Consider the following 12,225-nt stretch of genomic DNA (forward strand, 5'->3'; position numbering starts at 1 on the left):
AGTTTCAAAGGTCAACTGACCAATTAGACAGAAAGGTTTCACACAAAGGCTATAAAAGGGGAAACCTCCCTTTGACCTATCTTTTTATTGGACACTGCAACTGCGCTGCCAGCCAGCAAGAGGCCCAGCTCTCCATGTACCCTCATCCCTTTATCCCCGCTACCCTTCATGCTGAATATACATGAGTATATGAAGTCCATTCTCATGCTCATGGGACACTTGGAGTTTGCCCCCAGAGACATCAGGCCCACCTCTTTGCAATTGTGGGTCATGTGAGGAAGTCTGTGAATAACAGCAAATGGAGTACCCAGCCTTCTTGGATTCTCTGGTGGGGCATACTGAAAAGGGTGCTGACTGAGGACTCTATAGTTATATTGGGGGACTTCAACGCTCACATAGGCAGCTATGGAGAAATCTGGAGGAGAGTGATTGCATTGGGAGTGACATCCTCCCTGATCTGAACCTGAATGGTGTTTTGCTATTAGACTTCTGTGCAAGTAATTGATTGGCCATAAGAAACACAATGTTTAAGCATAGGATGGTTTCAAAAAATGTTCTTGGTAACTGAACACCCTTCCACTTTCACCTCTGTAACAGACCATGTTCAAATTCTCCATTGTGGAGGCGACTGCGAGGTGCTGTGTTCAGTGACAGGAAGATAACTGAAGAAACTGCAGATTTAAAATGAAGGCCTTTCGAGCCTGATTGGTCCTGCGGTATCGTGAAGCAGTGGATGGGTACTGGTCCACCAGAAGGGCTGTGGGTGCTGCTTTGGCAATCACCAAAGCAAAAAATGAAGATGTTCTAAGTAGTTTGGCAAGGCCATGAAGAAAGACCCTTGGTTGGCCTCAAGGAAGTTCCAGCAAGCCATTAGATGACTCAAGAAGGGTAAGCTAAGCTTGGCTCAGGCTGCATTCAGCAGAGAACCACTGACCTGAACGGGGGATACCATCGAGTGGTAAAAGAACACCCAGAGGAATTCTTAAATCTGACCAACATGTCCCCTGAGGAGTAGGCAGAGTCTGAAGACCCAAGGGAAGACTAGTGTTGGGATTTACTTGTGCTCCAGACCTGAGCACCACTTGTGTGCGTCTCCCAGTTCAAAAGTGTGTTAAGATGGCTGTTAATAATAATTATCATGAATAATTATTGATGATATTAAATTATATGACTGGATTTACTTTAAGTCACCTCGAAATAGGGCACCACTCTGTATAACTGAGAAAAGAGCCAATTCAAGTAAATCATGGACCTCCACTTATATAACGCTTTTGTAGTCGCTTTGCGACCACTCGAAGCGCTTTACACTACAGTCTGCGCTCATTCACCCGTTCACACACACATTCATACTGGTGGCAGAGGCTACCCTAAACGGTGCCACCTGCCACCATTGGGAATTCATTCACATATCAATGAACGCAGCATCAGGAACCATTTGGGATTCAGTATCTTGCTCAAGGATACTTCGACATGTAGGCTGCCATGGTCGGGGATCGAACTACCAACCCTCCAATCGCTCTACCAACTGAGCCACAGCCGCCTCAAGTGTGTCCGTCAAATAAGTCTCATAAAGTTACTAAACTATCAATTTGGATCACTTATTAATAATAAACTTAACAATGATAGCCAAATTACTATATGAATATTTTTGGAAAGGTTGAAGGATATGAAGTTTTTCTAATGGAAGAGGTTGGCGTCATTCATACATGTATAACATTAAAAGGACAGCATGTATATTCCAGAAATCATTCATTCAAAAGTAAAGCAAAATTAGCAAAATACACACTATCTAATCCAAACAGACTATTTGTAAATGAAGAAAGGCGATGGCTTGTTACGTTTTGAGGTGTAGACGTCAGAACAAAGGACCATGTGCAAACATTGAATTCCTCTTCAAATGTGTATGTCTGTGTTGGAAAACAAATTCAGTATATGGTACATAAGTATATTGTCTGTGTGATCTTGTGGTGCCAGGTTAGAAAGAGAATGGTTAGTTTGCATAGGGGCGTGGTGTCGTTTACGTCCCAGTAGTCTTGATAGTGTGCAGACCCAGATACTGGACTTTTCAACAGGCCCATGGATAAAAAGTACCCTCAAGTCAGGATACTATGTCAGTAATGTAATGTATTAACGTGGGGTTTATTGTATCTGCAGCCATGTGTCTAAGCAGATCATTGTATATTGCTTCCTTTTTTGGAGGCTCAGCTTTAATCACATCACTTTGTTTGTTTTGAAAATCTATCAAAGGCATTTCAAATAACATTTTAACAGATCCTACGAATAATAAATATGGCATCATAAATATGCTTCACACATATGAATGTTAGTTATGTGAATTTATGTCCTATAATATATATACAGTTCCTCATGAATATTATAGAAAATAGAAAGTAAATGCTTATATAGTCCATTTCCCTCTCTGGTCCATGCTGGTGTCTCTTCTATGCCCCTTGTTTTGAACAAATACACATGTTAAGCTAAATTCACAGCGTAAGTTAAACTGTGAATAAAAACATTCATGGGGCTTGTGTTACTCAAATGCTCAAAAGATTGAAGTATAATTCATCGCCCATACAAAAACAAAAATGATAAAAAGCTGACAATGAACACTAGAGGTTGTCAAAACACACATAATTCTGACTTTTAATTGTTTTCACTTTCTCTATGCAACTTGAAAGAAGGTTAATTAAGCTGTGCAAGAAATCCCTACACTGCTTCCAATGATCAGCAGACTCATGCAATAACAAAACATATTTCTGTCCCAATGCATAAAATGTATTGTTTTGTCAGTAATTCCCCATATGAAAAATAATCTACCGCTCACATTTGATTTACAATATGTCTAATAATTTTGCCTTCACAACAGCATTTGGCAATAGCCTTTCTTTTTGTCCAAACATCTTTTGACGTCTTTGACTCATGAGATGTCTCACAAGACTTCATGTTGGTGGCTCCCCTTTCTCTACAGTATGTTGGCGTCACAGGAGTCAGCCTGCAGGATCTTTAGTGTAACAATCAGTTTAATAGATTTTCTGAACCAGGGATAAAAAAGTGCATAGATCAGAGGGTTCAGACACGAGTTGAAATAGAACAAACATATTACAAAGGCAGCAGATGAAGCATTGAGCATGGTCTCCTGGCCTGTTAGTGCAACACAAAAATAAGGGCAGGTACATATAAGAAACACAACAATAACAACACCAAGAGTCCTGGCTGCTTTCAGCTCAGATTTTTGTGCAGTTACCTTGACTGATTGTTGGACTGTGACAGCAGCAACATGAGACCTCATGGCACGAGCCTGAGACACAGCCACCACAAACACTCTAATATACAGAACTATGATGACAGTGACAGGACCGAGAAAGGTATAAAAAAGATCTGCAATCCCTGCAGCATAATCAATAACAACCACACACTCTCCAATACAGGAGTTATACCTGCCTGGGTGTTTAAGATTATTTTTAAACAACACACTGTGAAAAACAGTAGAACATATCCAACAGAGACAAACACAGACTTGAACTTTTTTTTCTGTGACCTTAGTGGAGTAATGCAGAGGCTCACAAATAGCCAAGTATCTATCAACAGATATAAGCACCATGTTTCCTACTGATGCAGAAGTAATAATGTAGTCTACTACATTATAAAGAATACACATGAGGTCACCAAAGAGCCAGCAGCCGTCTATGAGCATAATTTGAAAGAACATGAGGAGGCCAACAAAGAAATCTGAGACAGCCAGAGAGAGGAGGAGGAGGTTGGTGGGAGTGTGGAGCTGCCTGGAGAGACAAGAGAGAAACAAATATACTATTTTTTGTGTGAAAATTATCATATCAGCCAATAAAAATCTATCACTGAAACACAAAGACACATTCACCTAAAGTGTGAAATGGATATGATGACCAGCAGGTTGAGAGTTGCCGTGAGCAGAGAGATTGAAGACAATATAATGTAAATAGGAATGGCTGCAAAGTGAGAACGCTGGGTCTTCCTGCATGAAGTGTTGGTCAGTTGTGGAAAGCAGAGTTCAGTTTCTTCCAGGGTCTCCATCATCAGAGAGAGGAGAGGCTACTGAACACTGGCAGCTCTCTGGCTGCAGCTCTCTTTCAAATATTCATATTGGGTTTATGTTTCTCCTCCCCATCCACTCTCTCACCTTTTCCTCTAGAGGTCTACAGTAAGTCTAGCCAGGTGACCACTTGGCAGTGTCCTTAAGCCTACTGCAGAGCATTGGTGTGATAGTATAACAAACCTTTGCACTGTTTCCTGATGCTACACTTTCTGATCATATGTAATGGCAGCCATGGCTTAGACGCATATGTATTTCTACATGGGAACCTGTAGTCCATGAACAAAGCTGATCTCCTGACAGAAATGGCAATGTGTGTTTCCATCCACCAATTTAGGATTTTCAATCCTCAAAGTTTCAAAGGTCAACTGACCAATTAGACAGAAAGGTTTCACACAAAGGCTATAAAAGGGGAAACCTCCCTTTTACCTATCTTTTTATTGGACACAGCAACTGTGCTGCCAGCCAGCAAGAGGCCCAGCTCTCCATGTACCCTCATCCCTTTACCCCCACTACCCTACATGCTGAATATACATGAGTATATGAAGTCCATTCTCATGCTCATGGGACACTTGGAGTTTGCCCCCAGAGACATCAGGACCACCTCTTTGCAATTGTGGGTCATGTGAGGAAGTCTGTGAATAACAGCAAATGGAGTACCCAGCCTTCTTGGATTCTCTGGGGGGGCATACTGAAAAGGGTGCTGACTGAGGACTCTATAGTTATATTGGGGGACTTCAACGCTCACATAGGCAGCTATGGAGAAATCTGGAGGAGAGTGATTGCATTGGGAGTGACATCCTCCCTGATCTGAACCTGAATGGTGTTTTGCTATTAGACTCCTGTGCAAGCAATTGATTGGCCATAAGAAATACAATGCTTAAGCATAGGATGGTTTAAAAAATGTTTTTGGTAACTGAACACCCTTCCACTTTCACCTCTGTAACAGACCATGTTCAAATTCTCCATTGTGGACACGACTGCGAGGTGCTGAGTTCAGTGACAGGAAGATAACTGAGGAAACTGCAGATTTAAAATGAAGGCCTTTCAAGCCTGATTGGTCCTGGGGTATCGTGAAGCAGTGGATGGGTACTGGTCCACCAGAAGGGCTGTGGCTGCTGCTTTGGCAATCACCAAAGCAAAAAATGAAGATGTTCTGAGTAGTTTGGCAAGGCCATGAAGAAAGACCCTTGGTTGGCCTCAAGGAAGTTCCAGCAAGCCATTAGATGACTCAGGAAGGGTAAGCTAGGCTTGGCTCAGGCTGCATTCAGCAGAGAACCACTGACCTGAACGGGGGATACCATCGAGTGGTAAACGAACACCCAGAGGAATTCCTAAATCTGACCAAAATGTCCCCTGAGGAGTAGGCAGAGTCTGAAGACCCAGGGGAAGACTTGTGTTGGGATTTACTTGTGCTCCAGACCTGAGCACCACTTGTGTGCGTCTCACAGTTCAAAAGTGTGTTAAGATGGCTGTTAATAATAATTATCATAAATAATTATTAATGATATTAAATTATATGACTGGATTAACTTTAAGTCACCTCGAAATAGGGCACCACTCTGTATAACAGAGAAAAGAGCCAATTCAAGTAAATCATGGACCTGGACTTATATAATGCTTTTGTAGTTGCTTTGCGACCATTCAAAACGCTTTACACTGCAGACTGCGCTCACTCACCCATTCACACACACGTTCATGCTGGTGGCAGAGGCTACCCTAAACGGTGCCACCTGCCACCATTGGGAATTCATTCACATATCAATGAACGCAGCATCAGGAACCATTTGGGATTCAGTATCTTGCTCAAGGATACTTCGACATGTAGGCTGCCATGGTCGGGGATCGAACTACCAACCCTCCAATCGCTCTACCAACTGAGCCACAGCCGCCTCAAGTGTGTCCGTCAAATAAGTCTCATAAAGTTACTAAACTATCAATTTGGATCACTTATTGATAATAAACTTAACAATGATAGCCAAATTACTATATGAATATTTTTGGAAAGGTTGAAGGATATGGAGTTTTTCTAATGGAAGAGGTTGGCGTCATTCATACATGTATAACATTAAAAGGACAGCATGTATATTCCAGAAATCATTCATTCAAAAGTAAAGCAAAATTAGCAAAATACACACTATCTAATCAAACAGACTATTTGTAAATGAAGAAAGGCGATGGCTTGTTACGTTTTGAGGTGTAGACGTCAGAACAAAGGACCATGTGCAAACTTTGAATTCCTCTTCAAATGTGTATGTCTGTGTTGGAAAACAAATTCAGTATATGGTACATAAGTATATTGTCTGTGTGATCTTGTGGTGCCAGGTTAGAAAGAGAATGGTTAGTTTGCATAGGGGCGTGGTGTCGTTTACGTCCCAGTAGTCTTGATAGTGTGCAGACCCAGATACTGGACTTTTCAACAGGCCCATGGATAAAAAGTACCCTCAAGTCAGGATACTATGTCAGTAATGTAATGTATTAACGTGGGGTTTATTGTATCTGCAGCCATGTGTCTAAGCAGATCATTGTAAATTGCTTCCTTTTTTGGAGGCTCAGCTTTAATCACATCACTTTGTTTGTTTTGAAAATCTATCAAAGGCATTTCAAATAACATTTTAACAGATCCTACGAATAATAAATATGGCATCATAAATATGCTCCACACATATGAATGTTAGTTATGTGAATTTATGTCCTATAATATATATACAGTTCCTCATGAATATTATAGAAAATAGAAAGTAAATGCTTATATAGTTCATTTCCCTCTCTGGTCCATGCTGGTGTCTCTTCTATGCCCCTTGTTTTGAACAAAGACACATGTTAAGCTAAATTCACAGCGTAAGTTAAACTGTGAATAAAAACATTCATGGGGCTTATGTTACTCAAATGCTCAAAAGATTGAAGTATAATTCATCGCCCATACAAAAACAAAAATGATAAAAAGCTGACAATGAACACTAGAGGTTGTCAAAACACACATAATTCTGACTTTTAATTGTTTTCACTTTCTCTATGCAACTTGAAAGAAGGTTAATTAAGCTGTGCAAGAAATCTCTACACTGCTTCCAATGATCAGCAGACTCATGCAATAACAAATCATATTTCTGTCCCAATGCATAAAATGTTTTGTTTTTTCAGTAATTCCCCATATGAAAAATAATTTGCCTCTCACATTTGATTTACATTATGTCTAATAATTTTTGCCTTCACAACAGCATTTGGCAATAGCCTTTCTTTTTGTCCAAACATCTTTTGACGTCTTTGACTCATGAGATGTCTCATAAGACTTCATGTTGGTGGCTCCCCTTTCTCTACAGTATGTTGGCCTCACAGGAGTCAGTCTGCAGGATCTTTAGTGTAACAATCAGCTTAATAGATTTTCTGAACCAGGGGTAAAAAAGTGCATAGATCAGAGGGTTCAGACATGAGTTGAAATAGAACAAACATATTACAAAGGCAGCAGATGAAGCATTGAGCATGGTGTCCTGGCCTGTTAGTGCAACACAAAAATAAGGGCAGACACATATAAGAAACACAACAATAACAACACCAAGAGTCCTGGCTGCTTTCAGCTCAGATTTTTGTGCAGTTACCTTGACTGATTGTTGGACAATGACAGTAACAACATGAGACCTCATGGCACGAGCTTGAGACACAGCCACCACAAACACTCTAATATACAGAACTATGATGACAGTGACAGGACCGAGAAAGGTAAAAAAAAGATCTGCAGTCCCTGCAGCATAATCAATAACAAGCACACACTCTCCAATACAGGAGTTATACCTGCCAGGGTGTTTAAGATTGTTTTTAAACAACACACTGTGAAAAACAGTAGAACATATCCAACACAGACAAACACAGACTTTAACTTTTTTTTCTGTGACCTTGGTGGAGTAATGCAGAGGCTCACAAATAGCCAAGTATCTATCAACAGATATAAGCACCATGTTTCCTACTGATGCAGAAGTAATAATGTAGTCTACTACATAATAAAGAACACACATGAGGTCACCAAAGAGCCAGCAGCCGTCTTTGAGCATAATTTGAAAGAACATGAGGAGGCCAACAAAGAAATCTGAGACAGCCAGAGAGAGGAGGATGAGGTTGGTGGGGGTGTGGAGCTGCCTGGAGAGACAAGAGAGAAACAAATATACTATTTTTTGTGTGAAAATTATCATATCAGCCAATAAAAATCTATCACTGAAACACAAATACACATTCACCTAAAGTGTGAAATGGATATGATGACCAGCAGGTTGAGAGTTGCCGTGAGCAGAGAGATTGAAGACAATATAATGTAAATAGGAATGGCTGCAAAGTGAGAACGCTGGGTCTTCCTGCATGAAGTGTTGGTCAGTTGTGGAAAGCAGAGTTCAGTTTCTTCCAGGGTTTCCATCATCAGAGAGAGGAGAGGCTACTGAACACTGGCAGCTCTCTGGCTGCAGCTCTCTTTCAATTATTCATATTGGGTTTATGTTTCTCCTCCCCATCCGCTCTCTCACCTTTTCCTCTAGAGGTCTACAGTAAGTCTAGCCAGGAGACCACTTGGCAGTGTCCTTAAGCCTACTGCAGAGCATTGGTGTGATAGTATAACAAACCTTTGCACTCTTTCCTGATGCTACACTTTCTGATCATATGTAATGGCAGCCATGGCTTAGACGCATATGTATTTCTACATGGGAACCTGTAGTCCATGAACAAAGCTGATCTCCTGACAGAAATGGCAATGTGTGTTTCCATCCACCAATTTAGGATTTTCAATCCTCAAAGTTTCAAAGGTCAACTGACCAATTAGACAGAAAGGTTTCACACAAAGGCTATGAAAGGGGAAACCTCCCTTTGACCTATCTTTTTATTGGACACAGCAACTGTACTGCCAGCCAGCAAGAGGCCCAGCTCTCCATGTACCCTCATCCTTTTATCCCCTCGACCCTAACCTCTTCCTCCCATCCCCTCCATCCATCACCCCTTGAACCCTTCGCCCATCACAATCAGCGTACACTGTAATAAATGATTCTCTAGTCATTTCATTTTACTTAATACATTTGATAAAATGTATTAAATATAAATGCGTCCTTGATTTTGAGGCAGTTGTTTAAGTAACTTTAATATAAAAATGTTTGAGATAGAATCTACTTATTTTAATCACATTAAATATAATCTTTATGTGTATGTAATTCTAAATCAGGAGAATTTTGAATGAATCCAACACAATAGAATAAGTCCGTTTTTAATTCACAGCCACTTCCTGTTAAGTTGTTATTAACTCAACTTGTAATGTAGTTAGATTTAATTAATAATATTGCATGCAATCTGTTGCCTCAATTTTATTTAGTAGCTATTGTTTATCTTTTTTTACAGTGTAATCTCAAATTCCCACTTCACCACCATCTACCCAGTCCCACTGTCATTCCGTTATAGCCATTGTTCGACAAAGAACGACAATCTGAGAGACATTAGAAAAGCCCATGTACATCCTTCCTCCTGAAGTTTCTTTTTGGGGGCTCGATCAGTGCACCAAAGAGATGACTCCCCCACTCAGATTCTCGACTCCCCTGGTTACCTTTTGCCTCTCTGCCTTGAGCACTCGTAACCCTCTGCATTACTCCTCTAAAGTCACTTTGAACAGAGTTACAGTCCACGGAGCCCCAGACATGACATGGTAAAAAAAAAATTAAATTATGGCCACAATATAGCTATAATGTGCGCACGAAATATTAATTTGTGGCCACAAAATACTAATTTGTGGCAACAAAAATACTAAATTGTGGCCACAAAATACTAATTCGTGGGAACGAAATAGGTATAGCATGCGCACGAAATATTAATTTGTGGCCACAAAATACTAATTTGTGGCAACAAAATACTAAATTGTGGCCACAAAATACTAATTTGTGGGAACGAAATAAGTATAACGTGCGCACGAAATACTAATTTGTGGCAAATCGAGCGCACCTTCTCTACTCTAGGAACTGCAATAGCCTATGTGATGTCCTTAAGGTGAGTGTCTTTTCTTATTCTGTTCAATATCTTGTTATCCCGCATTTAGGCAATCTAATTAGGCCTATGTTTGATACTTTGTTACAACGGGTAGTCTATCTGCTGACGTCTCACCCAACATACAGACGTGTTATCCTCATCCTGTTACTACACTTTGTTTTGTTATGCTAATGTGTAGCCGTATAAACTCATTTGTGTCTACAGGAGCTGCAGCCCTGGACACACATCATGACACTTTTCAAGTAGACCAGAGGGGTGAACTACTAAGCGAGGTATGTTGAGCATAAAGCCAGAGTTTTCCGTTTCACGAAGGTGTCTCTCTTTTAACCTGGCTAGATCACCATGCTAACTTATGCTGCAGACCTAACCTGGTCCAGACCAAATGTTGTTTAGAGTTTCAGCTTGAAATCAGCTAAAACAGAGCCTTTCACTGATCATCTCCTTTGAAAGTAGCATCATGTGTGTCAGACTCTCAGCTGAGGGAACACACAGGCTATATGAGCTGCAGCATTTAATGATTTTTTTATATTGAAGGATAACATCCAGGCAGGCATAACTCCTGTATTGATGAGTGCATGGTTATCCTGAACTACATCCCAGTAGATGCTGATCTTATTTTCACTTCATCATTCCTGTCACTGTCATCATAGTTCTGTATGTGACAGTATTTGTGGTGGCTGTGTCTCATGCTTGTGCCATGAGGTCTCATATTACAGTGGTCACACTGCAGCATCCAAAGACAATAACTGCTGTGAAAGGTCCCCTTTGAGGCCTTCCTGGTCTACTTGCACTCCAGTCTTAACCAGGTGACTTTACTCTTTTTGCTACCCCTGGTTTCAAAAATGCATTAGGCTCATTGTAACATTGAAGAAACTTTGGCCTGACTCCTGTGATGCCAACATACTGTGAAGAGACACTGTACAGTTTCCCCTGTATAAATGATTTAATACTCTCACATGTAGAGTCTGGACAAATGTAAGACATGCTGCATGTGTATGTCAGAGAAATTTACAGACAGTCTGATTGTGTTTGCTCTTCTTTTTATTCTCTTAACCCTTTGATGCACAACATAAAGACATCTTTGTTGGAATATCTTTATTTTTATTAAAACAGATCATTATATCCATTTTTCCTTTCATACTTTATGAAGAAAAATAGTTTTTGTATTATTACATCAAGTTTACAATAATGACCTTGTGCATTAGAAGCGTAGCGATACAAAAAAAGGGGGTTTTATTCAAAAAGTAAGAAATGAAAACAAAAAATTAGGACGTATGATGATCAAAAACAAGTTAATTGAGGAAAACCTGGAATACTGAATGATGAAATTAATTTATTGCAAAGATACAAAATATAAAAACTTAGTCGGGTCACTTTAGACCCATGTTGTGCATCAAAGGGTTAATCTGGTGTTATATCAGACCAGGAGCCAGGTCCAGGACTCAGGATCTTGTATTTCCAGCTAGCCTAAAACCACAGCCTCCCTTTTGTTTTGTTTTTCTTTCACACACTGATGAAGCCTCATCACACCTGACTGGGCAGGAAGACAGACTCACAAAGAGCAGGGTGAGAAGAAGAAAATCATCAATGGTCTGTGGACACAAAGGGAACAAAGGTTCAGCCGCTGCTGAAGACAGCTGTTGAGCTCTTTCACACATGTGATGCTTGATTTCAAAATGATGAATGCCGTTTTGATAGGAGATAAGACTTTATTTATCCTGCAGTCATCACAACAGCTCAACATACAAAGATATTGCACATTAGTGAAAATAGATTTAGTTTAATTTCATTGTATGTTGTTATATGAACAATAAATTAAGAAAATATATACATATAGGCCTATATCACTTGTGGAATGTAACGAGGTACTATTTTGATGTATGTGTACTTTGCTTGAGTATTTACATTTTTCAGTAGCTTTCTACACTTTCTACACTTTCATTTTTATGGTAATTATTTTTTTTTTCTATTTCATAGTTACTTGTTTTCAATATAACTTGTGAATTTTAATTTAGGTATAGGCCTGTATAAGCCCTTTTGGGTTTCTTGCAGCCACCTTGCACCTTCCTTTTGTTGTTATTTCATTATCCTTTTCTTTTTTGTCTTATTATTGTACAAAATAAAATAAAAACTTCTATACTTCTACTCCA

At 39.9% G+C, this 12,225-nt stretch overlaps 2 protein-coding genes across 2 annotated transcripts; both read right to left on the reverse strand.

Annotated features, from left to right (window-relative positions):
• Positions 1-2,962: 2,962 nt before the first annotated feature.
• LOC131979350 (trace amine-associated receptor 13c-like) lies at positions 2,963-4,050 on the reverse strand. The gene is made up of 2 exons (XM_059343305.1): positions 3,878-4,050; positions 2,963-3,779 (listed from the first exon to the last, which is right to left on the reverse strand). The coding sequence occupies exons 1-2, from the start codon at positions 4,048-4,050 to the stop codon at positions 2,963-2,965; spliced, it is 990 nt and encodes a 329-aa protein (XP_059199288.1).
• Positions 4,051-7,383: 3,333 nt separating this feature from the next.
• Positions 7,384-8,471, reverse strand: LOC131979387 (trace amine-associated receptor 13c-like). Its single transcript, XM_059343351.1, has 2 exons — positions 8,299-8,471; positions 7,384-8,200 (listed from the first exon to the last, which is right to left on the reverse strand). Exons 1-2 carry the CDS (start codon positions 8,469-8,471, stop codon positions 7,384-7,386), a joined length of 990 nt encoding a protein of 329 aa, XP_059199334.1.
• Between the last annotated feature and the right edge of the window lie 3,754 nt (positions 8,472-12,225).

The sequence above is a fragment of the Centropristis striata genome, chromosome 10 (genome assembly GCF_030273125.1).
Source record: "Centropristis striata isolate RG_2023a ecotype Rhode Island chromosome 10, C.striata_1.0, whole genome shotgun sequence".
Classification (NCBI taxonomy): Eukaryota; Metazoa; Chordata; class Actinopteri; order Perciformes; family Serranidae; genus Centropristis; species Centropristis striata.

Excerpts from the sequence above, each read along its gene's own strand:
- LOC131979350 (XM_059343305.1), bottom strand. The coding sequence starts at position 4,050 with ATGGAGACCCTGGAAGAAACTGAACTCTGCTTTCCACAACTGACCAAC. Across the intron at positions 3,780-3,877 it reads ATATCCATTTCACACTTTAG|GCAGCTCCACACTCCCACCA; the intron begins GTGAATGTGTCT and ends TTGTCTCTCCAG.
- LOC131979387 (XM_059343351.1), bottom strand. The coding sequence starts at position 8,471 with ATGGAAACCCTGGAAGAAACTGAACTCTGCTTTCCACAACTGACCAAC. Across the intron at positions 8,201-8,298 it reads ATATCCATTTCACACTTTAG|GCAGCTCCACACCCCCACCA; the intron begins GTGAATGTGTAT and ends TTGTCTCTCCAG.